Genomic DNA, 26,986 nt, shown 5'->3' on the forward strand with positions numbered 1-26,986 from the left:
CAAGCCACGCCCATCAGCCAGTCAGGAGCGAATATGCAAATAAACACAATCAAGATGGCTGCAGCACAGAGAGCAGGAGGGAGGCTTGGGTTTCCCTGGCAATGGAGGAAGCCAAGCTTTCTGCCTGTCCTTGCTGGCCTCGGCCGGGGGCGGAGCTGGGCCATCGGCACTAGCTGGGGGTCCCCTGCCCAGGGCCACGCCTTGGCCGGGGGTGGAGCTGGGAGATTGGAGCCAGCTGGGGGTCCCCTGCCCAGGGCCCTAGCCTCGGCCAGAGGCTTTAGGCCTTGGCAGGGGCGGACCTGGCAATTGGAGGGATCTGGGGTGCAGGGGGAGGGCCTGCCCAGTCTCCGAGGCTTTAGGCCTTGGCAGGGGTGGAGCTGGAGATCGGAGGAGATAGGTGTGAACTACAGAGGAAACACCTCTTCTGACCGCTCATTGGCTAAGCTCCCTGTATGCCACTGGTAATATTCTTAGTAGTTTGGGTATAAGAATCCAAAAAGGTGATCTAGGGATTTTCCACCACACTCCTGGAGAAAAAAAACGAAGGTCCGATGCTGGAAGGCTAAGAAATGTCATATCCTGCCCTAGGCGGTTTGGCTCAGTGGATGATGCCTAGATTTGCCAACTGCAGGGTCTGGGTTAGATTCTGATCAAGGGCATGTACCTAGGTTGCAGGGTCCTCCCTGGCTGGGGCCCAGGTCAGGGCTCATGCAGGAGGCAACCAATCAAAGTGTTCCTCTCACTTTGATGTTTCTCTCTGTCTTTCCCTTTCTCTTCCACATTCTCTAAAAATCAATGGAAACATATCCTCAGATGAGGAGAAAGAAGAAAGAAAGAAAGAAAGAAAGAAAGAAAGAAAGAAAGAAAGAAAGAAAGAAAGAAAGAAAGAAAGAAGGAAGGAAGGAAGGAAGGAAGGAAGGAAGGAAGGAAGGAAGGAAGGAAGGAAGGAAGAAAAGAAAGAAAGAAAAAAAGAAAGAAAGAAAGAAAGAAAGAAAGAAAGAAAGAAAGAAAGAAAGAAAGAAAGAAAGAAAAGAAGGAAGGAAGGAAGGAAGGAAGAAAAGAAAGAAGAAAAGAAAGAAAGAAAGAAAGAAAAGAAAGAAAGAAAGAAAGAAAGAAAGAAAGAAAGAAAGAAAGAAAAAAAAAGAAAGAAGAAAGGAAGGAAGGAAGGAAGGAAGGAAGGAAGGAAGGAAGGAAGGAAGGAAGGAAGGAAGAAAGAAAGAAAGAAAGAAAGAAATAAAGAATGAAAGAAAGAAAGAAAGGTCATATCCTATGAAAGAGACATCTTGAAAATGCCTAAAGAAAGTTGTCATTTTTTCTTGGTGAAGGGACTGGAGTCCGTGTTGATGAAAACACCTTGGTGGCTGCGGTGACTGGCAGTGGCTGTAGCAGCGGGGTGATGGGGCTGGTGCCTTTCCCTGATTAGCCCGGTGATCTCCCACAAAGGGAGGCCAGACTTCTGCTTAGGCCCGCTTCTCAGGACACCCCCTGAGGGCTCCCAGTATGCGAGAGGGGGCAGGCTGGGCTGAGGGGACCCCCCCCCCCCAGTGCATGAATTTCGTGCACCGGGCCCCTACCCTAGTTATATAATGTATATTAGAGGCACACGTTGAAAAACTAATTTCCTTAAGGATTTATTGCTACATAGGAGCCCCCAAGCTTTTTCTTCTTTTAGTATTAAGTTCAGTATAGTTAGCTCAAAAGAAAGTGCTTCCTTCCCTGTTTTTCTCTTTGCCTGAAGTTTATATAGTTCTTTATTTAACAGGATGCTTCCCTGTCTTCCCTCCACCCCAATACTTTGATTTCTGTCTTGTGATCTTCCTGTGTGTTTCATTTGCTGGATAATGGAAAGACCAAGGAAGAAAAGTGAAAGCAAGCTTAGGCTCAGGTGAGAGGAGTAGTGTTAGTGATTTAATTAAGGAAAGTCTTGCCTTGTTTGAACAAAGACTATGGTCCCAGAAGGGCCCTGGAGAGCTACAGGTAGCCTTTGAAAAAAAAAAAAAAGTAAAGCTAAAATTATTGACCTTGTGAGGTCCTTGGTACTCCCAGAATGTTTTTCAGTAGAAATGATGGGATCATATCCTTGGCCTCACAGGTCAATTTCAAGGTGCCTCCTGCCTATTTAAATAAATCTCTTGAAGCTTCAGGCTCAATTATTGCCAATCAGCCTCATCAACTACTGGTCACAGGTTATTTCCCCTTTTTATTTAAGGACACTGATGTCCTACAAACTTTAAGAGAAAAAAATCAATCCACCCAGCTTTAAAAGCAGAGTTCAGCTTTTCAGAAAACCTTTACTATTTGAAATCACGTTCACGAAAAAGGCCTTTGTGGATGCATTTCCAAGCATGGGTTGCTGAGAGCACTTTGTTCTGTACTACCTAATAGTTTAATTTCTCCAAGACATCTCCAATGCAATTGGCTTTGAGAGTTTAAATGTCAGGCTCAGGAAAAGGCCACACATTTTATAATATGTACTGCACACATTATTTTGTAAAGGTACTGCACATATAAAATAGCTATATTGTTTATAATTAGGCTTATTTTAGATAGACATTTAAAATAGTGGTATTTTCATCAGAAGTCATTCCCCCCCCCCTCCCAATTTTCATTGAGCTGGGGGAAAGTGCAGATAGAAGTGAGTTCGGTTAACTATATTTCATGAAATCCTGGGCTCCTTGCTATATTATATTACCAACATTAGTAAAAATGACTCATTGGAGTTCATTTTACTTCTATAAATGGCATTCTAAACAAGTCAAGCTATGAGGTATAAGGAAAGCCTTGTCTTGTTTGAACAAACACTACTGCCCCACAATGGCCCTGGAGAGCTATAGGTAGCCTTTGGAAGAAAAAAAAATGTAAAGCTAAAATTATTGACCTCCTGAGGTCCTTGGTACTCCCAGGATGGTCAACAGCATTGCTGTTGGGAAGTTGAACGTGAAAACGCAGAAAGTTTGGAGGGTGGAAAAGTTCTGGAATATCCCCACATCTATGAAAACAACCACCAGACTTGCCATTGCTTACAAAGTGTTTCACTGAGATCCTCCAATGTACCCAGATTTAGAGACTCTCTCTTTTTAGCAGAACCCTGGAGAATAATACCTTTTCTTTTTCTATTTCAAAATTCCAATGAGTTTTGAAGTTCTTAACTGGATGCATTGATGATGACATCCGGAATTTACAGTATCTTTTAAGTGTAAGTACTTTACAAATGACATGGAAGGCTCACTTACCAAAGACTATGCTATCTCACTGAAGCTTTGAGAGATTTAAATAGGCAGGAGGCACCTTGAAATTGACCTGTGAGGCCAAGGATATGATCCCATCATTTCTACTGAAAACCATCCTGTACCAAGGACCTCAGGAGGTCAACAATTTTAGCTTTACTTTTTTTTTTTTTTCTCCAAAGGCTACCTATAGCTCTCCAGGGCCATTGTGGGGCAATAGTCTTTGTTCAGACAAGGCAAGGCTTTCCTTAATTAAATCACTAACACTACTCCTTTCATCTGAGCCTGTACACTATCAGAGTTTAGACCTTCTTTATCTGTGAAACCTGACCCAGTCAGAGTACAAGGCAACTTTGCTTCAGGCAGAATTTGTAATACATTGGGAGTGTATTCTTTTCCCAGTCTCTTATCAGATGCTGACTTTTTTCTTTTCTTTTTGGAGTGGATTTCTTGAAATTTTCCATAACTATGGTGTGAAATGTTGAGTGTGAAGGAAATATTTTATTTTCAAATGTCTATACTTTCTATATATACATAAATTTTAATTCATCAAGATGCCCTGAACCATTCAAATTTTACACAGAACAGACTGTGCGCATGAATCTTTAACGTGGTCTCTCAAACTTTCAATATTACTTTATCTTGATTTTACAGTTCTTTATACAGAGATATATTCAAAATACATTTTCTAGGTACAAAAGAATCCTAGAAAAGATATACTTCTGAATTTATAGTAACACTAGAGACCCAGTGCATGAAAATTCATGCACTGGAGGGGGGGGTCTCTCAGCCCAGCCTGCCACCCTCTCACAGTCCGGGAGCCCTCAGGGGTGAGAGGCGACCTGGAAATCAGGGGAAGGCAATGCCCCATCACACCTCTGCTGCTGCCACTGCTGGCAGTGCAAGCTTTGGGCTTGCCCTGGTTACCTGAGCCTCAGGCGGCTCTGGGTGGCTGGGCAACTGCCATCTGAGGCTTGCCTGTGCCTCGTGCCGGCCCTGGATGGCTGGGGGCACTGAGGGGACTGGGGGTCTCCGGAAGCAGGCGTGCAGTGTGTCCGGACCTGCCTGGAGGCAGACCTGGCTGTGCCGCATGCCTGCCACCCCGGTGGGGCTGAAGGGACTGGGCGCCGCCATCTTGTGGCTGTGGGCACCACCATCTTTGTGAGAGTGTGATGGTCAATTAGCATATTCCCTCTTTATTAGATAGAATGATACCCTTCTATAATTTTTCAAATGAAAGATAATAAACTAAAAGATGAAATTTATCATCTGTAAAATATTTTTTTTCAGCTCTGATGATGCCTTCAGTAAAGTTAATTTAAATTACCGCACAGAAAATGGACTGTCTCTGCTTCATTTATGTTGCATTTGTGGAGGTGAGTGCTTGAAGCTCAATACTTTATAAACTAGTTGTACATATACTAGTATATGGTCAGTGATTTGAGCTGCTTAATCATCTACAAGACAATTCCATTTATACTCAATTTTCTCTTTTGTTTTGCCCCTGCAACTCTGAAAATCTTCAGTTGAAGCAGTAAATACCAGGCAGATATTCCAATTGATTTAGCTCTGAGTTTGTTTCACTGTGCTTCTACCCTGAACCAAGTCACTCAGCTAGCTTGCTTGGAAATCCAAAGAGCATTTTGAAGAATTGGGCATGCTAGTGAGGGATTAGGTTAAATTCAGAAGTACTCAAAACATTATCAAGCAATTGCTTCACCATCTGCAGTAAGATATGTGGAAGGTAATAAATGCCAAGGATAAAATCTCAAAGTGAAGACTGACCAAAGGGAAGATTAAGAGTTAATTGGACTTATGTTTTGTTTTGTTCACTAATGCATGTATCCCTAACACCTAGGATGGTAACTGGCATATAGTAGGTACTCAATATATTTACTTAATTAATGAATTAATAGTTAATATTTATTTTTGTTAATTCAAACTAGCATTCATTGAACTCAGCTTTTTAAATAGAATACTGATGTATAAGTATTGACTTTCATCAGATCTCTTAACCATTTCTGTCAAATCGATTGATTAGACTGCTTTGGTCCAAATAAGCTTGACTGCTAATGATGTTCTAAAGATTCCTGTACAACTAGATTTTTATCTAAGCTTTTCCCCTAATTGTTTATTAAGATGATTTTTCATGTTTTTATGTTTTAAAACCATCAGATGATGAGAGCACTAAATAAAACAATGTAACACAAATGCATTAAATGCACGGCATTGATACAAAGTTTTATAAGTGTTATAGAAATGTTCACTACTAAGTAAGGCTGTCAACTAATAGAAAACTTTAAAAATGGCCTGTAGAACAGCAATCTGACACTGTCATACATCAGTGTGACATTTACCATTAACTCAGAGAGATTTTAAAATCACTTAGTCTACCCCCTCAACAGTTTAACCTTTTTAAAACTTTTCTCTTTAAGGCAACAAGTCTCATATTAGAACCCTTATGTTAAAAGGGCTCCGCCCATCTCGACTGACAAGAAATGGATTTACAGCCTTGCATTTGGCAGTTTACAAGGTACAGCATTTTTGTTCCAATAAGTATTGCATGAGAACCAAGAGTGTGTGTATCTTTAGGCTCCTTTTTTTTTTTTTTTTTCAAATTAGTAATGATGGAAAACATTAACAGTGACCAGAATATTACAATACTGGATGGGCTTCTTGCTCTTTATTGAGTAGGTTTCATCTAAATACCAGACACATACTCTTTTTAATGCTTTATATATTTAACTCATTTAATTCTCACAAGAACTCCGTGAGGGAATACTATCGTCTCCAAGGTTACATGCCTAGGCAGTGGTGAGCCAGGAATGAAGACCTGGCAATCTGGTTCCCTCACCAGAGCTCCTTACCAGGAGACCAAGCTGTCTCTGTGCAGACGGGAATGAGGTTGCATTTGAAAAATTCATGAAAGAAGCACATTGAAGTTGCATTCTTTTTCTGCATGTTTTCCTTCATAAAAAAATATCTCCGGGGTTCCCTTTAGTTTCCTTTTTTAAATTTTCTACTTTTGCTCCAGTTATTTATTTCCTTATATCAGTCCCATGTTCCAACCTAATTTCAGTATCTGATCAGAAAATAAATGGAAAAGTGGATTGGAAAAACTGGGGTACTCAGTGTTGAGATAGATCTTTCAGATTTTCATAAATACATACTTATATAAGTTAAATATATGTAACTTATTCATTCTTTAATTATAATAAGGTTCTACTTGCTCTGCATTTATTATGAGCTAAATATCACAATAGGTTTATATACATTATTTCTTTAACCATTAAAATAATCCAGTGAGTTGCATATAGGTTTTATTTTATAGAAAAGGTTAAAGTTCGATTTTCTAGTAGATGCTAGAATAATGATTAAAATCAAGTACAGTGGGTCATACTTTCAGACACTCCTTGTTATATTGCATATTTTGTTCTTTGTCAATTTCAGTGCTCTGTGATATGATTTTATATCAGTTTTGTATGTGCAGGTGGGGGGAGGGGCAGCTGTTTGCTTATGTCAAGATCACTTTGCACTCTACCCCTTCCCAGCCTTTAGAGAGTTTACCACTGTGGGGAAAGAGCCATAATCCCCCTTGATTCAGATTCACATACTTCTGTGAGTCAGAGTGCAAGTGCTCTAATGATCATCCCTTTTCATCCCTGTCAATGCCTAGTCAATTTTTCTGATTCCTTCTGGGAGAAAGCATCAGGTAAGTGCTAAGTAGTCTTTAATACTTACTAGTCATTCTGCAAAACTGGAATGGAGTGGGAGTTCAGGGTGTAGGAAAAAGTGTCTGATGATGGTTTTCCTGCTAAATGACAAGAGGTGAAAGTAGGAGAGCTCTGATGACTAGGAAGATGCTGATGGCTAGTCGTGGCAATATGTGAAACCATAAATTCTGAATCTGTCTGGGAGATTTTTTCCATATTAGGTAATTTTCCTAAGATTTACCCTGACACAACCACACAAATGGGTTCTGAATGAGTTAGAGCTACAATCTTTATGAGAATACTAGAAGCCCGGTGCATGAAATTCTTGCACGGGGGTGGGGGATATCCCTCAGCCCAGCCTGCACCCTCTCCAATCTGATCCCCACAGTGGGATCGGGCCTAAACAGGCAGTTGGACATCCATCTCACAATCCAGGACTGCTGGTTCCCAACCGCTCGCCTGCCTGCCAGACTGATCACCCCCTAACCACTCCCCTGCCAGCCTGATCAATGCCTAACTGCTCCCCGGCCAGCCCAATTGCCCCTAACTGCCCTCCCTGCCGGCCTGGTCACCCCTAACTGCCTTCCCCTGCTAGTCTGGTCACCCCTAACTGTCCTCCCCTCAGGCCTGGTTGCCCCCAACTGCCCTCCCCTGCAGGCCTGGGTCCCACCAACTGTCCTCCACTGCAGGCCATCTTGTAGTGGCCATCTTGTGTCCACATGGGGGCAGCCATCTTTGACCACATGGGGGCAGCCATCTTGTGTCTTGGAGTAACAGTCAATTTGCATATTACTCTTTTATTAGATAGGATATTTATTTCTCCCACCTCTGTTTATTAATTCGAAAATTCAATTTTTAGAGTTCCTTTTGCTGTTTCTACTGTTTTCTTATATTTTACAGAAGAATATAAGGACTAAAACTTTTTTTTGTAGAAATTTCAAACAAATTTATAATCTTAGGATATAAGGTAGTCAATAATTATTAAAAGGCCATGATAGGATGAATGATTGATTATTCTACTTATTCCTTAATGAAGGTAAAAACAAATTTAATTTACCATTAAATACAGAAACAATGTAAAATAGCCATTCACACTCCTATTGTACTAAATTTAGTTCTAATTATCCCTTTCTTAACTACTGTAATATGTATATAATTCATTTTGGGTTCCAGTTCCTTTCCCCCATATATTTTAATAAATGTTTATTTTATTAAGTTTATTTTTTAAGTTGCCAGACTAGTACAAGAAACTCCTATTTACACATTATCCAGATTTACTAAATGTTTATAGTTTGTCTCATCTTCATTATTATTTTTTTTCTTGAAACCTTTGAAAGTAAATTGAAGGCAACATTGCCTCATTATTACTAAAACTTTGATCTTTATTTCCTGAGAAAAAGGAAATTCACCAACATAATCACAATGTAATTATAAAAATCAGAAAATTTAACACTGCTATTATCTAACCTATAGTCCAAATTCAAATTTGGCCAGTAGTCCCAATGGTGTCATTTATAGCTTTTTATTTTTTCTAGTTTAGAATTCAGTCCAGAAGTAAGCATTTTTAGTTTTCTTATCTCTGCACTCTCCTTTAATCTGAAGGAATTACCTTGTTTCTTCTTGCTTTTCTTGATCTTAATATTTTTTATATATACAAAATAGTTATTTTTATGTATTACTTCGGATTATCATAAACATTGTAATTAAACTTTATTTTGTTCTTAACATTCACAAAATGAATAATGTAAGTTTTGCATATTTTTATTTGATGTATCAGCAGCTCTTTCAATTACACACCCTGGCATATTGGGCCTACCTCAGGACTGGGTATTGTTTTTTTCTATCAGTGGGGGCATCATTAATAGTAAGAATGGAGCAGTTGTTTAAATTTTGTCATATGGATGGTTAGCCCTTATACTTTGTTTTGTTTTAATTTTTAATAGAGATTAGATTTATTGAGGTATAATGTATGCACAATAAAATTTACAATTTTAAGTATACTTTTAAAAATATAGTCATGTACCAGCATCACAATGATGATATCGTTCACAAAGGTTCCTTCATAACCTTTTGTAGTCAGTTTCTTTCTTCATCTCATCTGGTCTCCAGAAACCTCGGATGTATTTTTTAACACTATAATTTCCCCTTTCTGGAATTTTATATAAATGCAATCCATTAGTATGTTTTATTTTATATACTAGAGGCCCGGTGCACGAATTTGTGCACCATTGGGGTCCCTCAGCCTGGCCTGCGCCCTCGTGCAATCCAGGATTGGGTCAAAACCGGCAGTCTGAAATCCCCCGAGGGATGTAATAGTGCATGAATCAGCAGGTGGCCGGGAAGGAGCCCAAACCCAGGCCAAGCACTGCGCCACTCCTGCTCATCTCATCCCTGCCGCGTCCGTTCGGTAGCGCTGCTATAGAGGTGGGAGAGGCTCCTGCCACAGCTGCTTTGCTTGCCAGCATTGAGCCCAGCGTCTGGCACCCGTTGGTCAGCTGAGCGGTGCTCCCACTATGGGAGTGCACTGACCACCAGGGGGCAGCTCCTGCATTGAGTGTCTGCCCCCTGGTATCAGTGCACATCATAGCAACTGGTCAAAGGGTTGACTGGTCAAACAGTCAACCGGTCACTTAGGGTTTTATATATTTAGACTAGAGGCCCGGTGCATGAAATTCGTGCACTGTGGGGGCGGTCCCTCAGCTAGCCTGTGCCCTTTTGCAGTCTGGGACCTCTCGCTACTTATTTCCCACCTGCTTGCTGCTCCTTACTGCTCAGCTCACTATTCCTTAGCACTTCTGTGGAGGCAGGAGAGGCTCCTGCCACTGCTGCTGCACTCGCCAGCCATGAGTCCAGCTTCTGGCTGAGTGGTGCTCGCCCTGTGGGAGTGCACTGACCACCAGGGGGTAGCTCCTGCCGCCTCTGGAGTCACCACTCGCACCCACTGCTGGCACTCGGCACTGATGCTGATCACTTGGCGCCGTCAGCGGGTGCGAGCGGTGGCTGCCGACCCCGATTGCTCCTAAGGGCTACTTCACCTCACCCTTCTCCTGAGGGGTGATCAGGGCAGCAGCTGCTGCTTGCACCTACTGCTGGCACTGGCCACAATTGCTCTGCACTGTGAGCTGGTACAAGTGGGTGTGAGTGGGACTGGTGCCATGAGCTGCACTGTGAGCTGGTGCAAGTGGGTGTGAGCGGGACTGGTGGTCAGTGCGCATCATAGTGACTGGTCATTCTGGTCATTCCATAAAGGTCACTTAGGCTTTTATTATAAAGACTAGAGGCCTGATGCATGAAGATTCATGCAAGAATGGGCCTTCCTTCCCTGGCAGCCGGCATCACCTTCGCTGTGGCCGGAGCCGCCTTTCTACCTTTGCCCTGGGCCCAAAGCCACCTTTCCACCTTCCCACGCTGCCCAGAGGTCTGGAGCAGCTGGGGCAGTGTGGAATGCCCCGTGCCTGGCCGCTCGGTGCCTGTGTATGCAAATTAACCTGCCATATTTGTTGGGTTAATTTGCATATGCACTCCTGATTGGCTGGTGGGCATCACGAAGGTAGGGTCAATTTGCATATTTCTCTTTTATTAGTGTAGACTAGGGGCCAGTGCACGAATTAATGCACCTTGAAAGGAACTGTGGGCCGCGAGACTGCAGTGGGCACAGGGGCAGGTCTCAGCACATTCTTCGCACCCCCGCCTAGCCCCTCCTGCATGACACCTGGTCCCCTGACTGCTGGCAGCCCTGCTCCTGCCAACGCTGCTCCCATGTGCTGATGGCACCAGTCCTGCTCACACCCACTTGCACCAGCTCACAGTGCAGAGCAATTGTGGCCAGTGCCAGCAGTAGTTGCGAGCAGCGGTTGCTGCCCTGATCACTCCTCAGGAGCAGGGTGAGGTGAAGTAGCCCTTAGGGGAGATCGGGGTTGGCAGCCACTGCTCGCACCTACTGACGGCTCCGAGTGATCAGCATCAGTGCTGGGCGCTGGCAGTGGGTGTGAGTGGCAGCTCCAGCGACGGCAGTGGATGCGAGCGGGCAGGACTGCGGTGCACGGGAGCAAAGAATTTTCAGTAACCACCAGAGGCTCGCCCTGATGACAGTGACTGGCGCCACTCCTGCTCACCTGTTCCACCATCCCACTGCGACCAACACCCGCCCTGTTCCACGCTCTGCCACCTGCTTGCTGATGCCTGCCATGTGCCGCACACAGCCCCTGGTGGTCAGCGCACGTCAGTGCAACCAGTTGTTTGGTTGTTCTGCCGTTCAGTCTATTTGCATAGGGTTTTATATATATATATATATATGGTTTCTCCCACTTATTCTAATGATATTGTTGTGCATTCAGTAATTTATTTCTTTTATTGCAAAGTTGCAGTCTCTTATATGGATATTCCATAATTTGTTTAATCATTCACCTGTTGATAGATACAGGAGTTATTACCAGACTTTCAGTATTATAAATAACACTGCTATTAGCATTCATTTGCAAATCTTCATTTGAACAAATGTTTTTATTCCTATTGGGCAGTACCTAGGAGTGGAAATGGTGGGTCATATCATAAGTGCATGTTTAATTTTATAAGAACATGGCAAACTTTCTATCAAACTGGCTTTATCATTTTCCATTCTCATCAGCAACATATGAGAATTCTAGTTCCACATCTTTATCAATACTTCGTATGGTCAATATTTTTTTATTTTAGCCATTTCATTTGATGCATATTAGGATCTCATTATGATTAATTTGCATTACCCTAATGATTAATGTGGTTGAGTGGATTTTCATGTGCTTATTTTTCACCAAGTTTTTTAGGTGTATTGTATATTCAAATATTTTTTTCCCATTTTAAAATTTGATTTATTGTTTTTTTGAATTGTAGGCGACCTTTATATTTTTGGGATGTTGATCCTTTGTTAGATGTACATTATGCAAAGTTTTCCCCGCTCTATGGTTTGCCTTTTCATTTTCTTAACAGTGTCATTTAAAGAGCAAAAGTTTTATGCATTATAAAGTAATGACTATGTATTTATGCATTTTTACAAATGAAGTCATATGCATTTTTAACTGATGCTCTTGTGATTACAGTTTGTATTCTCAATATATCATAAGCACTGTCTGTTAATACTGGCCTACTTCACTTTAAATACAAAAATCTTTCAATAGTACAGTTCCACTTTATTTCCATTCTTTATGCTAGTGTGGCCAGGTACATTACATCTATACATGTTATCAACTCCAATATATTGTTAAAATTTTTGTGTTAAACACTCATGTCTTTTAAAGAAAATAAGAGAAGAGAAAATATCCTTGGATTTCAGCAGAATGGTTATAATAATCCTATTTATGGTTTTCTTTGTACAATTCATTTTGAAGTTCATTGAGCTTCTTAAGTCTGTAAGTTTTCGTTTTTATCAAATTCTGAAATTTTTACCATTATTTTTTAAAATGTGTATATTTGACTATTTGTTAATCTTCCACAGGTTACCATGTGTCTGTTTATTTTCTTCTACATTCTTACTGTTCTCAAAATTTGATTATTTTTATTTATTTGAATTCAAGTTCAGAAACAATTTCTCTGTAACCTTCCATTGGATGCTAACTACTAAGAATTATTCATTTCAGATGTTATACTTTCCAGTTCTAGTATTTTTACTTTTTTTAAAATATATTTTTTATTGATTTTTTTACAGAGAAGAAGGGAGAGGGACAGAGAGTTAGAAACATCGATGAGAGAGAAACATCGATCAGCTGCCTCCTGCACACCCACTACTGGGGATGTACCCGCAACCAAGGTACATGTCCTTGACCAGAATTGAACCTGGGAACCTTTAGTCCACAGTAGGACACTCTATCCACTGAGCCAAACCGGTCAGGGCCTAGTATTTTTACTTAGTGTTAAAATATCATTGTAATTTCTCTGCTATGATTACTCATATTTTTCTTTATTTTTTCAGATTTTACTTTAAAATTTTTGAACCTAGCATTAATGGCTATTTTAAATGTTTTGTTTTTTTTTCTAACATCTGGATTGCCTCAGTGTTTGTTCTTATTAAATAATTTTTATCTTAAGTATATACTACATTTTTTGTTTCTTTATATATCTATTAATTTGTATTTCATGTTAGGCATTATATGTTGCAAGAAATCTTTATCATGTCATCTTTCTTTAATGGGTTTTGAGTTTTTATTTGTTTTGTTTTTGGTAGGCATTTTCCTATTCTTCCTACATTCATAATATATATTTGGTCTGTGATTTCTTCATAGGAATATTTTAAGAATAGTCTACATTCGCCCAGCTGGAGTGGCTCAGTTGGTTGAGCATCATCCTGTGCACCAAAATGTTGCCAGTTCGATTCCCAGTCAGGGCACATATGGAAGGCAACTGATCAATGTTTCTTTCTCTCCCTTTCCTCTTTCCTCCTTCTTCTCTGTAAGCATGTCCTCAGGTGAGGATTTAAAATAAATAAATGGACAGGCATACATTAAAAATAATAATCTGCCATTTTAAGGGTCAACTCAGTTAAAAGTAGATGGTAATATTTATAAACCCACTTATTTTGGCTCACATAATGCATCCTCTTGTACTAAATGCTGAAAAAAGAATGAGGGTCTCATTTCATTTGGAATTCTAAATATTTATTTATTACATATATGACTAACTGACATATGAACTGAGACTACCAATACAAATCTTCATGTTGAATATTAGTAAAATTTTATTACCTTTTTATATAAAGTTAAGTCAAATTTATATTTTTTGTACCCTAATAAACTGTTTTGCATGATTTCTGTCATGTTGCAACCTACTTTGGGACATATTTATTTATTTATTTATTTTTAATATATTTTTTATTGATTTCAGAGAGGAAGGGAGAGGGAGAGAGAGAAAGAAACATCAATGATGAAAGAGAATCATTGATCGGCTGCCTCCTGCATGCCCACTACTGGGGATCGAGCCTGCAACCCGGGCATGTGCCCTGACCTGGAATCGAACCATGACCTCCTGGTTCATAGGTCAATGCTCAACTACTGAGCCACACTGGGCGGGCTAGAGCCTATTTCTTTAGATGGTATCTGAATTGTACAGTACTCTTAAAACGAAACACAAGACTTTGTGTGGGAAAATGAGATTTATAGTTTCAAGGATCTTAAGTAAGACTGTTAATGAACAAAAGCATATTAGAACATCTCATTTGACCTCACACATACTTCTACTTTAATACACAAACTACTTAATAAAATTATTTAGTGAATGAAAAGTAGCATTTTGATTAGTTAACTCTTTTTTTAACATTTCATATGATAAAAGCAAATGCTGAATGATCATTGATTCCACCCTACAGATAGCTAGCAAGATATTCCCATTTTTCAGAAGTTATTTTCTATGTTATCACAAAGGGAAAAGACATGGAAGGGGGAAATTTAAAAAAATATATGTTTTTATTGATTTCAGAGAGGAAGGGAGAGGGAGAGAGAGATAGAAACATCAATGATAAGAGAGAATCATTGACTGGCTACCTCCTGTATGCCCCAAACTGGGGACCATTCCCTCAACTCAGGTATGTACCCCAACCTGGAATGGAACCATGACCTCCTGGTTCATAGATCAACAATCAGCCACAGAGCCATGTTGGCTGAGCAGAAGGGGAAAATTTTAAATTCAAACCCATGCCTGTCTGACTCATAGACCTAGATCCTACTTAACCATGTCTATCAGAAAACTGTATTTTATTCATGGTGATTCATAGCCTGGAAACTGTTGTATTTGCTTTCCTGATATATATATATATATATTTATATATTTATATATATATATATATTTTTTTTTTTTTTTTCTTTCTTAGTACATGTATTTGATTGCAAAGTTGAGATTTTTATTTCAACTATCCTAAAATCCAGGACCCAAAGCACATTTTTCATAGTTTCTGAATCCTCCATCTTTAGATCAAGATTTCTCTGTCTTGACATGACTGGCATTTTGGATTGGATTATTTCTTGTTGTGGGGGCTGTCCTGAGATTGTAAGATGCTTATCAGCATTTCTGCCTGGCCTCTCTTGTCTAAAAGCCAGTAGCCATTTCTCCCATTCCAGCTGTTAACATCAAAAGTATCTCCAGACATTGCTCCTGGTGGAGGGTTGGGAGGGGGGGGAGGAAGGTAGGATTCCTGAACGAGAACGACTAATTTAGAAGATAAAACAAATTGATATTTTTAAAATTCAAGTTGCCTTTCTATTTGAACAGATAGTTTCTTGATTAAAGATTGCATTTCCCCCAAGTGGGAATTTGTTAAGATAATAATAAGAAAGTTCTCAAGGAAAAAAACAAAATTCTGAAGAATAAAAAAGGAATCTCACTTTTTGCATACTTAACTAAATCTCCCAGTTGATTGCAACTTTTAAATACCATTTAATACCTATCTGGTTTGGCTCAGTGGATATAGCATTGGCCTGTGGACTGAAGGGTCCCAGGTTTGATTCTGGTCAAGGGCATGTGCCCGAGTCGTGGGCTAGGTCTGCAGCAGGGGGCGTGCAGGAGGCACCCTATCAATGATTCTCTCTCATCATTGATGTTTCCCTCTCTCTCTCCCTCTCCCTCCCTCTCTGAAATCAATAAAAATATATTTAAAATAAATAAATAAATATCATTTAATACTTAATCCTCACTTTAAGGAACTAGAGAACATTTATACCCACAAATCAGAGCATTGTTAAGATGGATTTCTTTATGCTCCCATTTCTTTTTAATAACTACATATTTTATAATATCTTTCTAAATTAACATGGTCTCAATAAACAGTTAATAGGATGATAACTACAGATGTTAACTTATCCTTCAATTCTTATATTAGACACCACTGTTTCCTGAGGAACCTTCCCTGACCCAAGTCTCGGTTAGGTGCTCATCCATTGTATTCTCTTTGCACCCTGTACTTGCCTTAGAATACTGTGAATGAGTCTAGACTTTATTACCTGGTTACTTCTCTACATCTTTTCCTAGGTTAGGGGTCACAGTCTTCCATGCCTTCAGGAATGATGCAGGTAATGTAAATGAATGCACATGTTAGATGATATGTCAAAGTTAAGTAGGAATTAACACTTAGACTCAATATTTTTGAGATGCAGGAAGTGGTGGAGACTATGCAAGTTATGTAATTTATACCCCATGTAAAGAGAGCAGTCAGTATTCAGGTCCAGCTAATCATTGCCATGTAGGAATGTAAGCCCAGTGTTGCCAAAAACTTCAGAGAATCAGAAATTATATTAAGTTTCTTGATATTTAAATATTGGCTATTAATTCAAAATTTTAGTCATAAAATACTATGCAGGGAAGTATACATCTGTTCCCCTGTTTGTACTCTCTCATAGAAATTATACACACTACTGAAGTCAGAGATTAAATCTAAATGCTTATCATTCTAAAAGTATAGTTAAAAAAAAAGAAAGAAAGCATAAAATGGATTAACAATAAATGGAGTTAGGGAAATGGTGGCTATGAGTATTGATTTCTCTTCCAAAAGGCAAAAGATTGGTCATTATCTTTTTAAAAATATTTATTGTTTTGAAAGTATTACATAGGTCCTCCTTTTCCCCCCATTAACCTCTTCCAGCCTGCTCCTGTCCTCCCCCGCACCTCCCAGGCCCTCACCACCCCATTGGATTAGTCATTATCTCAAGGAATGGCAGGGTCACAGAAACTTTTTTACAACAGTGTTTTTCAGTCTTTTTGGTCTCACCTCTTTGGATAAATAAAATAAATAAAATTTTAAAATAAAGAAACAAGAAGGGAAAACAAATTAAAGAAATCATATTATTCAATTTGCTTTTCAAGCAGCATGTGTTTGCATTCTGCCAAACTCCTGAGATTCTGATTTAGCCCCTCCCTGTTACATCATCACTGTATTATTGAATGAGAGGACAAGTATATTCAAAGGCCAGTTGGAAGCATCCCACCAGAAGAAAGTGACTACAGGAAACTGGAAAGTAGAAAGTGAAGGTTCAGTGGCGGTGATAAGAAGAAATAGGTCAAAAGCAAATTTAGAGGCTTTAACCTGGAAAAAGTGTCAGCACTTCTTCAAACTTTCAAGCAAAGTCAAGTATCTCCATCACACTAAAACCTTTAATAATTGATATCTTTTGTGAAGATAAATGCAGAATTACTTCAACAAGAGGCATATGTAGGTGTGAACTTCATGAACAGTTATTTTTATACTGATTAATGGATCCTTTCATTGGAAATGTCTATGACGCATGAGGCAGGTCTAGTCCATTAAAATTCAATGCCTGGGACTAAATACATTTCATACTGAAGCTCTGCATGCTCCCTTGTCCTAGAAGAGACCTTAATATTCTCTTGACTACAAAACTGCTTTTCTTACTTTTCCTCTTATAAACACAAACAGGCTTTGACAATAACTGTAGTGGGTAAATTGGATCAATGAAGAAAACTACTTAGAAAAGCACATTATTAAAATATTTCTTTGTATATCTCTATTTTTACATGTGGAAACTCAATCTTCTTTCCCAACCAAGTTCAACTCTGCCATGGAGCTTAATGTGACACTTCAGGGAACATCAGAATATTAGAGGTGGTTAGAATATTTCAGGAAACAATATAGCTCAACTCTGAGATATTATAGATTAAAAAATAAATTATTTCATGATTAAACATCTTTGGGGACTGAGACATAAGATGAATATTTTAATAGAGTTAGGTCAGTCTTGGGGGTAATGCATTTACTATCCTAGCTAATAAAGAGGGAATATGCTAATTGACCATTATGCCCTCACAAAGATGGCAGTACCCACAGACAATAAGGAGGGAATATGCTAATTGACTGCCACACCATCAAAGATGGCAGTGCCCATAGCCACAAGATGGTGGCGCCCAGTCCCCTCAGCCCCCCAGCTGCCCAGGGCCAGCCCGAGGCACAGGCAAGCCTAGGATGGCAGCTGCCCAGCCACCCAGAGCTGGCCTGAGGGATGACCAAACGACTGAACAAGCAGGCTGGGTGGGGTGACCAGGTTGGCAGGTGGGTTAGTGAGGGAAGACCAAACGACTGAACAGCAGGCTGGGTGGGGCAACCAGGCCAGTGGGGGGGGGGTAGTTGGGGGCGACCAGGCCGGTAGCAGGGAGCAGTTAGGGCCAACCAAGTCGGCAGGGAGGGCAGTTAGGGGTTATCAGGCCGGCACACAGAGGCAATGAGGGGTGATCAGGCTGGCAGGGGGAGGCAGTTAGGGGCAAGCAGGCAAGCAGGCAGGTGAGCAATTAGGAGCCAGTGGTCAGGATTGTGAGAGGGATGTCCAACTGCCGGTCAGACATCCCCTGAGGGGTCCCGGATTGGAGAGGGTGCAGGCTGGGCTGAGGGGGACCACCCCCCCCCATGCATGAATTTTGTGCACCGGGCCTCTAGTAAATATATAAACCTATACTCATAAGGATCTTGATTGAGTTTACAACATTTTCACATAAATAATGCCATTTGACCCTTCTTATAGTTCTATACAGCAGGTATTAGATTCCCCCTTTTAAAGGTAAAAAAACAATGAGTTAGGGCTTTCACATGAAAGGCAAAATATTGGGAGTAGAGGAGTCATTGGGAGTTGAGGCTAACATGTCATACTGAGAAAAGCATAGGATTCAAAGTCAAAAGACCTAAGTTTAAATCCAAGTTCAATTTCAATTTAAATGTACATTAAAGAAAAATATTTTATGCTGTGCTATGCTATGTCAGTTGAGTTCTTGTAAGTTCTTAAAGGGACTTGGGAGTTCAAGAGATTCATGTGGAAAGATCAGCTAAAGCACTGTGGAAAGTAAAAAATGAAGCATGGACTTTGAAGTCAAACAGACCTGACTTTGTATCTAGCTCCAACACTTACAAAATATTTAGGTTTCTACAAGTAATTTAAATTCTTTGATCCAAACTATCAATAGCTATAACATAGACATCATACAATTGGACCTTATATAACATGAGGTTAGGGGCAGCAAGGCAGTTGAAAGTTTGCATATGACTTTGATACACCAAAAGCTTTACTGCAGTTGGCCCATTTCATCCACAAACGCAAGCAAGTACAGATTGAAAACAGCATTTTTGATTGGGGATCTCTCTTGTGAAACCATGATTTGGAATACAAAAATACTGTTTTCTGGTTGAATCTGAGGATGTGGAACTCTGTGAATCTGAAGGGCCAACTGCATTTGTTGAAGAAAAAAAATCCACATTAAGTGGACTCCTGCAGTTCAAACCATGTTGTTCAAGAGTCAACTGTAATATTTATCTTATGGGTAAGTTGTGGAGTTTGAAAAATGTGATGTGGATAAAGCATTTTACATCTTAATGAACAATTTGTAAGTAGCAATGATTGTTTTATTATATTCTCTTTAGCATGGCTTGGTAAGACAAAAGTTTTATTTTTATAGTATTTAGTGAAATATTGTTTAGATCAATCAGAGGTCAACCTGAGAAATCCAACCAAGATATGAAAGCATAATTTAGTACTTCTAACTCTTGACCTCACCATTTGACCATACTAAAGGAATCATAACACACATTATTTTAATTCTACAGATTTTGGCTAAATAAGGAGAAAATACAAAGATAGTGGAAGAAAAGATGAATGTGTGTTTACTAGAATCTGTCTGATAGATAAATATGTCATATGCTTCATAATTTACATACAATTTATTTTAATTTAGTTTAGCACAGTGCTTACCATAAGGTATACATTCATTAATAAATATTTGTTAAATTAAAGAGTATCTATCTTTCTACTGATTTATAAGAGTTCTTCATACATTAAATATACAAACCATTTGTCTGTTTTATGTATTGTGACTATTTCTCTAATTTGTCATTTATCTTATATTGTGTGTTTTTAATACTTTCATTTGCTCAAATTTATCACATTTTCCTCTATTTAAAAAAACACCCCACACAATTCTATGCTTAAAAATACCTTCTCCACTTTCCTGCATTTAAATGCCTGCTCATCTGCCGGGAAAAATGTTTTAAGGTAATGTCTCTTCCCATTTATCTCAGAGACTGCTCATATCTTTAGCCCTCACCATTCAAAATTAAAGGTTATTATTGAGGTTAGAGTTAACTCCTATGAATTTTTTTCTGGAGGAAGGAGAACTAGTCAACATTTTCTAATTTCCAGTACTGGTTCAGAGTTTTCCTCTGTTTTATGCATTCAGTGATTTCAATGGATAACTAATGAAGTAGAGGAAGTGAAGTAATGGAGGGGTGGGGAGGCGTAAAAAGAAAGGAGAAAGAAGAGCTAAATGATGGAGTCAAATCACTAACTTGGAAGTTTCCCTGAGTCCCAGACTTCTATGACCAATGGTAATGAGTTTCACTGAATATTGTTTGGCAGGTATCTTTTAAGTGCTTTATATGTATTGTCACATTACTTGTGGATAAACAATTTATATGTGTATCACTTTAGGTTGAAACAGTTTTGTTCCCTTTTTAATAACCAAAGATATTAGTGTAAAAAGGTTCTATAACTCACCCCAGTTTGCATAGTCATTAGCAGAGCTGGAATTCTAACTAGGGGAGACTTATTCTAGTATGTACAAACTTAAACCTGCATTGTAATTATCTCAAACTTGTAAAAAACAAAACATTTATATCTACCTCAAAAACTACTATTTTTTAGTCTTCTCTAACTCAATATCATGTCATTCCCAAGCTATCTATTGCACTTGGAAAAAATCTGAACACCTAATACAATGGCCGGTGAGAGCCTACAAGAGCAGATGTCTTTGATTTCATCTTGAACATTACTCCTCTCCCCTCCCCCCTTTTAATCTTCTACTCAACACTGACTTTCAAATGCACTAAGCTTATCTCCATTTTAGGATTTTTACACTACTCCCTTCCTTGAATGCCCATTGCTGAAATTGTGGTTTGGATTTCTTCCTTCAATGAAGCTTTTCCTGACTACTCAAATTAAAGTAGCCTACTTTTATCACTTGCCTGTTTTATCTCATAGCCATTGGTACATCACTTACACACAGTAAAAATATAAGCTCCATGAAAGCAGGGATTTAACTGTAGTACTCAACTCACTGCAGTGTCTCCACTACTCAGAGCAATGTTTCACACACCACATAGTCTCCATAAATATTTGTTGAGGGTCTAAAAAGTTTATTGAAAAGGAGAATGATGAAATCAAAGCTGTGTGAAAGAACACTTATCTAGAGGAAGGACTACAATGAGAAAAGGCTTACTCAAGGAGACTCGTTAGAGGGCTATATAAAATGGAGGGTGATAATAGAAATAAGGAGAAGAAATGTGATAAGTATTATTGAGTTAAAACCAGCAATAGCTAAAATTGATTGAGTTGAAGGGGCTCAGGGTCATTTAGAATAAGAAAGTGCCATAAATATAAATAAGGAATACCAAGAGATGACAGATCACCCTGAGAAAGTGATGAATGGGATTCACAAAAGCAGTTTTGAATTTCTAATTTGAGATGCCATTGGTAGGCAGGATACATGAGATATGAACTTATTAAAGACTAGTGGCCCAGTGCATGAAATTCATGCACATTAAATGGGAATTAATTAAAGGAAATATTTTAATACTAGAGGCCCGGTGCACGAAATTCGTGCACAGAGGGTGGTTGTCCCTCAGCCCAGCCTGTACCCTCTCCAATCTGGGACCCCTCAAGGGATGTCCGACTGCCCGTTTAGGCCAGATCCCAGGATCTGGCCTAAACGGGCAGTCGGACATCCCGCTCGCAATCCAGGACTGCTGGCTCCCAACTGCTTGCCTGCCTGCCTTCCTGATTGCCCTAACCACTTCTGCCTGCCAGCCTGATCACCCCCTAACCACTCCCCTGCCAGCCTGTTTGCCCCAACTTCCCTCCTCTGCCGGCCTGGTTACCACTAACTGCCCTCTCCTGCAGGGTTGATCACCTCCAACTGCCCTTCCTTGCAGGCCTGGCCCTCTCAACTGCCCTCCTTTGCAGGCCGGGTGCCTCCCAACTGCCCTCTCCTGCTGGCCATCTTGTGGTGGCCATCTTGTATCCACATGGGGGCAGGATCTTTGACCACATGGGGGCAGCTATATTGTGTGTTGCAGTGATGTTCAATCTGCATATTACTCTTTTATTAGATAGGATAGAGGCCTGGTACAGGGGTGGGGGCCAGCTGGTTTGCCCTGAAGGGTGTCCCTGATCAAGGTGGGGTTCCCTTGGGGCGGGGGCGGCCTGAGCGAGGGGCCTGTGGTGGTTTGCAGGTGGGCCACGCACCCTGGCAACCCAAGCAGAGGCCCTGGTATCTGGAATTTATTTTCCTTCTACAACTGAAACTTTGTAGCCTGGAGCAGAGTCAAGCCTGGGGCTCCCTCCGAGGCCCCAGCCATTTGTGTTGGGATTATAATTAAAACTTTGTTGCCTTAAGTGGGTGGGCCCCGCCAGGGTGTGTGGAAAGCTTTGCTTCCCCTGTTGCCGGTGGCAACCCTGGCCTGCCCTCTCAAGCTCCATTCTGCCGCCATTTGTTTGAATTTGTTTACCTTCTATAATTGAAACTTTGTAGCTTGAGTGGAGGCTTAGGCCTGCAATGGCTGGCAGAAAGCTTGGCTTCCTCTGTTACCTAGGAAACCTTGCTCTCTGTAGCTGTAGCCATCTTGGTTTGGGTTAATTTGCATACTCTTTCTGATTGTGTGGTGGGCGTGGCTTGTGGGCGTGGCTTCTGGGTGTGTCGGAGGTATGGTCAGTTTGCATATTTGTCTATTATTAGATAGGATTGCTATTTGCCCTTTCTCTATAATAAAAGTGTCAGAGATGAAAGAAAATTAGTAAAATGTATATGAAAATCTCCCTCCTGTCAGAGTCTGGGGCATGCCACAGGACCTAGAGTCAAGTTCCTGCCCACCACCTGCATGTGCTTTGAAAATGCAGGTGACCTAGACTTGGCTGGCCCACCCCCATTGGGTGAGACACAGACCCAGCTGGTCCCACCCTGTCAAGCCCTTCCAAGAGGGGGGCGCAGCCTCAAGTTCCGGCCTGGCACCGGGTGGGGGGCACAGTCTTAGGTCCCCCGCCAAGCCCTGCTGGGCGGGGGGTGCAGCCTGAGGTTCCTCATCAAGCCCTGCTGGGCAGGGGGCATAGCCTGAGGTCCCCCAGCTCAGCACTGTGGCAGGGGGCACAACCTGAGGTTCCCTGTCATGCCCCGTGGGATGGGAGGCGCAGCCTGAGGTCCCTGGCCCTGGCCAGACATCATGCAGCCTCAGGTCCCTGCTGTTTGGTGGTGACATTACAGCATCCTGGATAATTTGCATATTCCTCTATTATTAGATAGATAAAGTTATCAGATTTTTGTAAGAATTACCAAAGATGGAATATAGAATGAGAAAGGACTAAACTCCTAAATCACTAACTTTTTGGAGACAGTGACAATGAAGAGGCAAAGAGAAGGAAATCAGGAATATATGGCTTTATGAAACCAAAATTAAGAGGGATTTTAAGAAGATGATATGACTACAGAGATGAGGGAGATTATTGATATTTCATTTGGTAATCCAAAAGTTACCTCTTGAAGCTGAGGAGATGGATTCAGAACAGTGATGAGGTCCTAATGTTGCAAGTGGAAGAAACAGGAATGGTTATTTCTCTTGATTATAGAGGGCAAGAGAAGGGAGTAGTCTGAGAAAAAGCAAAGTGCAATGAGTAAGGAGTATGGTGAACTCAGTCGGGATTTATGCAAGATTTGGGTCTACGTAGCTAGGGATTACTAAAGAAATGAGATCAGAGTTGTCAGTAGTGAATATCAATAACTTTTCCCAGAAAACAAAGGAAAAGATAGAGATAAAATTACCTTGGCTTCAGTAAAAAAAATAAATAAATTAAAAAATAAAAAAAAAAAATTTGTTGTTTTTGTTTTTTAATAGAGAAAACAAATGTCTATAGACTGAGCAGAAGGAGCTGATGGAATAGTAAAAGAAGATGAAATCTTTATTTAACTTTCCTGGTAGAGTAGATGTGCAGAGTGGAAGATTTGGAAACTGGCAAACCTCATTTCAATGCGCTTTGCTTTATATTGCTTTGCATATTCTGTGTTTTTTACAAATTGAAGGTTTGTGACAACCCTTCATCTAACACGTCCATGGGCACCATTTTCCCAATAGGATTTGCTCACTTCATGTCTCTGTGTCACATTTTGGTAATTATGAAATATTTCAAACTTTTTCATTTTTATTATATTTGCTATGATGATTTGTAATCAGTGATCTTTGATATTATTATGGTCATTGCTTTGGGGAATGAGCTGTGCCTATCTGCGTAAGACAGTGAACTTAATCACTAAAGGTTGTGTTTGTTCTGACTGCTCTACTAACTGACTGCTCACTACTTCCTCCCTCTCCTCAGGTCTCCCTATTCCCTGAGACAAAAACAATATTGAAATTAGGCCAAGTCATAACTCTCAAATGGCTTCTAAGTGAAGCAAGCATTGCACGTTTTTCACTTTTAATAAAAAAACTGGATATGATTAAATTTAGTGAAGGATGCACGTTGAAAGTTAAGATAGGGCAAAAGTTAGGCCTCTTGTGCCAGCAGTTAGCCAAGTTGTGAGTGGAAAGGAAAAGTTCTTGAAGGAAATTAAAAGTGCTACTCCAGTGAACACACAAATGATAAGAAAGCAAAAGAGCCTCATTGTGGAAATGGTGAAAGTGTTAGTGGAATATCAGGCCTGGGCAAACAGTGTCAGTCAGCTTGATGGAGACTCAGATATGGCACTCACCTGCAGGCTCTGCAGGGGGAGGGCTCAACAAAGAAACAATGGTATCTGCCAGCACTTCTGTCTGAGAGAAAGCTGCCCCTCCTTCTATTGCCCCAATGCCAGACAACTCAGCTCCTCCCCAGGTGCTCCTGGTGCCTCTAGCACTGGAACTCAGAGTGACTGAGTCTGAGTAAGTCCCTGTGTGGGCCTTTTAAGAGGAATGCCTAGGAGTCCAGCTGCCCTCCTACTCAGCCACAATTCCTACTGTTTATTACAGATAGAAGTTATGGGTTCTTCTCTTCCTGCCACTGGAACCATTAGCTGGGTGGGCTGGTGTGGGGCTGGAACCCCTCGCTCCTCAGGGAGGACCTCTGCAGCTGAGATATCCCTCCAGATTGTTTATCCACCACATGTGGTGTGGGACCAGCCCATTCAGCATCTCCATCCTCCTACCAGTCTTAATGTGGCTTCTTCTTTATATTCTCAATTGTAGGACTTCTGTTCAGCTAGATTTCAGGCTGTTCTGAATGAAGGTTTTTTGGTAGGTTAGTTGTAATTTTGATGTGGTTGTGGGAGGATTCCAGTATCACATGTACCTATGTCACCATCTTGACTGGAACCCCCTACACTTTGTTTTTTAATGGAAGAATTTTCTTAACCAGCAGTATTTGAAATTATATGTATATGCATAAATGCAGTGGCCAATCCTGTGCCAACTTGCCATTCTTGCCATTGAGTATGTTTGAGATAGAAACACAATGCAAATAATAGTATAAATAACATAAAGATTACTTTGTCATTTGAATAATTTATTCTCACAAGCTCCAATGATACTCCCAACATTTTCACTATTATAATGAGTCAAGTTAAGAAAGACTCTATTGATTAATTATATATAAAGCACAAGACACATATGCATTAGAGAAGAAGCAATTACTAAACTACCATGAAATAGTCCGCCACAGTCAGTTCAATACTGCAGTCACTAGAGAAAGGACATTTATTGGAGTGACCTACATGTAAGTTGGAATTCAATTTGCAAGAGCCTCACTATAGGTAAATGTCCTTTCTGTCTTTCATGGTCAGGTGGTATAGGATTGTAACGGAATGGCCTGTCATTGGTTCCTACATTTTAACCATCAGGAGCTGCTCCTTGCTATGACAGAAATCACTTAGGTTTTCTTTGGGTACCTAAACTCTGACAGTCAGGGAACCAATACATCCTGTTATACAGCATTCAGACCTGCTATTAGTATAAAGGTAACACTAAGGATGTGTTTCTTTACAGGATAGTGCAGAATTGATCACTTCCCTGCTTCATAGTGGAGCTGACATACAGCAGGTTGGGTATGGTGGTCTCACTGCCCTGCATATTGCTACAATAGCTGGTCACCTGGAGGTAAGTCACACCTTAGTTACCTGTTAAAGTAAACCTGCCTCTTTGTATTCTTGTTCACAACTCTTTTCAAATGCTGGCTTCCTGGAAGTTATCTATTTTTTAGCTATTAAACCCACTCATTTATTTTTTGGATCAAATTAAGCTATAAATGTTCTTTTGATAGTCAATTCAATCTACTTCATAAAAGTGTAATAAAACATCAATTAATATAAAAATGGCTTGATACACAGAGACTTTACAGCAGTAAGTAAGAGCCTCGGTTTAGGAGTCAGACAGTTCAGTTTCCATCACTTACTATGTTTACCTCAAACAAGTTACTGTACCAGTACATCAAGACATCTATCTATGTTTTCTTCATTTATAAAATAGAAATAGTAAACAACCTATTGTAATGATTAAATTAGATAATCCATATAAAGCACTTTGCTGATTGTTTCATACAGAATAAGGACTCAATGAAAGATTATTCATTGTGCACTAGATACTAATCTAGTTGTTGAAGTGACATAGCAAGAAAGACAGGCAAATATTCTTTATCTTAGAGTTTAGTTGTTGGGAATGAGACAGACAACAAAGAAAGTAAAATATTATACAATGTTAGTAGTGAGTACCAGGAAATAATAAAATGATGTAAAATGAAAACAGAGTGATGAAGAAGTAGGCACCATTTTATAAGCTATACTAGAGGCCCAGTGTATGAAATTCATGCACGAGTAGGGTCCTTAGGCCTGGCCGGCAATCAGGGCTGATTGGGGCCTTCCAGCTGCTGGCTGGGGCCTCCCTTTGTTCTGCGCCACCTCCGGTTGTCAGCGCACGTCATAGCGAGCGATAGAACACCAGTCTTCTGGTCAAATGCCCAAGGGGACATTTTGCATATTAGCCTTTTATATATATAGATAGTGATGCTATGTATCATATATATA

The 26,986-nt window shown here is 40.2% G+C and overlaps 1 protein-coding gene across 1 annotated transcript in view; it reads left to right on the forward strand.

Moving 5' to 3' along the window:
• Nucleotides 1–26,986, forward strand: part of TNNI3K (TNNI3 interacting kinase) — a 308,489-nt gene that overhangs the window by 13,515 nt on the left and 267,988 nt on the right. The window contains exons 3-5 of the mRNA XM_028142435.2: nt 4,518–4,603; nt 5,663–5,760; nt 25,953–26,063. Of these exons, the coding sequence (XP_027998236.2) occupies nt 4,518–4,603; nt 5,663–5,760; nt 25,953–26,063 (295 nt within the window). The remainder of the gene's footprint in view (nt 1–4,517; nt 4,604–5,662; nt 5,761–25,952; nt 26,064–26,986) is intronic.

This window comes from Eptesicus fuscus, chromosome 9 (assembly GCF_027574615.1).
Source record: "Eptesicus fuscus isolate TK198812 chromosome 9, DD_ASM_mEF_20220401, whole genome shotgun sequence".
Classification (NCBI taxonomy): Eukaryota; Metazoa; Chordata; class Mammalia; order Chiroptera; family Vespertilionidae; genus Eptesicus; species Eptesicus fuscus.